The sequence below is a fragment of the Arachis ipaensis genome, chromosome B05 (assembly GCF_000816755.2).
Source record: "Arachis ipaensis cultivar K30076 chromosome B05, Araip1.1, whole genome shotgun sequence".
Lineage (NCBI taxonomy): Eukaryota > Viridiplantae > Streptophyta > Magnoliopsida > Fabales > Fabaceae > Arachis > Arachis ipaensis.
In genome coordinates, this window is record NC_029789.2 from 93,421,467 (window position 1) to 93,424,318 (window position 2,852).

Genomic DNA, 2,852 nt, shown 5'->3' on the forward strand with positions numbered 1-2,852 from the left:
CTATCCCGAGGAGGACACCTAAAGGTGAGCCGTAATGGCCTCATCTTCGGCAGGCTCCTCTGGTTTTTTTTGCGGTTTTTTTTTTAATTTTTTTTTAGTAAAATTATAATTAGGTTCTTACAAATTTTGACTTCGTTCGAACTAATTAGTCTTTAAAGAAAAAAGTATTAATTTTAAACTTCACGATAGTAAACAATAGATACGTTATATCCTTCTATTAATTCATCATATAAAATTTAATGATGATATTTATATGCACCGTTAATTACTGTGATGTATTTATTTATGAAAGATTGTCACATAAATAACAATTTTTAGAGTGAAACTTCACCTGTTTTAGTAGTATTTATAGTCAATAGAGAACAATTAATAAAAGTTATATAAAAACTTAAAAAATAATAAATATTTCACTATAAAAAATTACATCATTTTTATACTTATATGCGACAACAACAGAACACGCACTATTATAGACAACAAAATCTATGGACAATTTCATTTTATTTTATTTCGTACTACTATTAACAGAAGAACATATATATTTACTATTTGCTATTTGCTATTGTGAAAAATCTAAATAATATTTTTTTTAAGGGTTAATTAGTACAAAATCAATTTTTTAGAACAAAATTGTCACTTTACTTTTTTTTTTTTTTTTTACTTAATATGCGTGTTATGTACATTCTCAATATGTATATGTAGGTGATTGTGCACCTTTCTGTATACCATAATAGGAGCATTTGCAATATGCATTTTCAAAAACATAAATAAATAACAAAGCGGCCTAAAAATTTTCTTTAAATACTCTCTTACTTCTTCCATTCCTTAGCTTGAACTTGTTCTTCCGTGTTCTGATTTCTTCTCTGCTCCTTCTTAATTACCACTTCCTAAAACAAAAATAATCCCACCCTCTCCTTCTTGAGGAGAATAATTATAACAATAGTTCTGTTTTTGTTTATATACACATTTTGAATTTATCCAGTTTCATTTGGTTATTATTATTATTTATATGAACAACAATAAATAATTCAAAATGATGTTTAGCAAGGTCATTTATGAGGATCAACCGGAGCTAGAGGACGACGGCACGAAGGAGAAGCCATACGGAAAGATGAAATACGTTGCGGTTATTAAGGCAGAGATTTTCAAGAGCTTGGTGAACGGAGGGGTGTTGAAGGCTGAGAAATTCAAGAGTTTGTTGCATGATGGATATAATGGTAGTGAGAAATTCAGGTTCCTCCTTATGGTTGCAAGAAAGAAATCTTCATGGAAGGTTTGGGTGCTTAGAATTGCGTATTTGGTTCTTCTTTGGACCATCTTGGTGCAATTCAAGGACATCATTGGAGACATGGTTACACCAACGTCCTTTAAGACTCGCTCCTCGGTCACCACAATATATATTAAAAATAAGTTAAATAATATATGGCTGATTTTTTTTTCACTCTCAAGATTTTTCAGAAGTTATAAAATGGCGGAGATCACATTTTGTAAAAATGATATTCAGTATTCTCAAACACAATTAGCGTAAATCATTTTTATACGTTTTTCTAATAATACATAGATGTAATATATTGATAATTATAAGAATCACATATATTATTTTGATTTAAAGCTTTGCGTTCATCCGCGTTTATATATATCTACCAACTGTTTTATAACTATATGATATTTTATACCTTTTATAAAAGTGATATTAATAGATAGTCTTTATTGATATATCTAATATATAGTACGATAATTGAAAAGTATATTTATATACTATCAACAATATAAGTATTTGGATTTGAGTAAATTTTATATATACATTTTTTATTGGTTTTATGATAAATCTTTTTGTGGAATCTAATAAAAATAAAACTTTAGACTTTGAATCTTTAATACTATGACATGAATACTTAAGCTGATAAATGACGACATATTCACATGATAAGAATGAAAAATAAATAATTAAGAATTAATCAGGACTTAAAAATAATTAAGACTTCGACATAATAGTTTTTATTTAATTTTTCTTTCTATTATTATAAGTACAGCTCATAATCTCAATAAGAAAAAATTGGAAATAAATCTCAAACATTTTGGCCATAATCTCTGAAAAATAAATCACATTAATAGATGTCCTTGTAGTTGCACCCAAGCACCTATCTAAAATTTAACCAACAATAAGCAATATGCAAATTTCAATCAAATGCATTAATAACATCACATGAATATGGGTTGTGTATATCATGCTTTTCCAATCAGGCCCATGTGTCATTAAAGGAGACTTGCTAAACGAAATTTCTTGCATTTTTTTTCTCTCTTCTTTTTGTTTTTTCTTTTTCATGCAGGGACTTATGAGAATAATGGGTATCTAATGGTTTCTTCAAATGGAGGATTGAATCAAATGCGAGCAGGAGTATGCATATTTAACCCATTAATCCTATAATATATATTTATAACCGAAGCCTCCAAATTTAGACTTTCCATATACATAACTAATATATTTTCCTATATAATTTTTTTCTTTAATTTTAATTTTCTTTTTTGTTTTCCTTTCAATTTTACCGCAGATATGTGATATGGTGGCCATTGCAAGATATATGAATGTGACACTAATTGTTCCTGAATTGGATAATACCTCCTTTTGGAATGACTATAGGTGAGTGGAACCGGCTAGGTTTTCCCCTATTAACTTTTCAGGGAGAACAACTAGAACTGATGAAGGTGACCATAATTGGATCTTTCTGATTATTTTTATTACAAATTTCACGTCGTTCAAAAATAATATCTCTTGATATTTATGAGTATGAGATGTTTCTTATTTTATAAATTAATTTTTGAAATTAAATTAGATCTATTTAATTTTTTAT

General features: G+C 27.8%; 1 protein-coding gene across 1 annotated transcript in view; it reads left to right on the plus strand.

Annotated features, from left to right (window-relative positions):
* Positions 2,274–2,852, plus strand: part of LOC107643731 (uncharacterized protein At1g04910-like) — a 6,359-nt gene continuing 5,780 nt past the window's right edge. The window contains exons 1-2 of the mRNA XM_016347461.2: positions 2,274–2,398; positions 2,553–2,641. Of these exons, the coding sequence (XP_016202947.1) occupies positions 2,357–2,398; positions 2,553–2,641 (131 nt within the window). The 5' untranslated portion in view covers positions 2,274–2,356. The remainder of the gene's footprint in view (positions 2,399–2,552; positions 2,642–2,852) is intronic.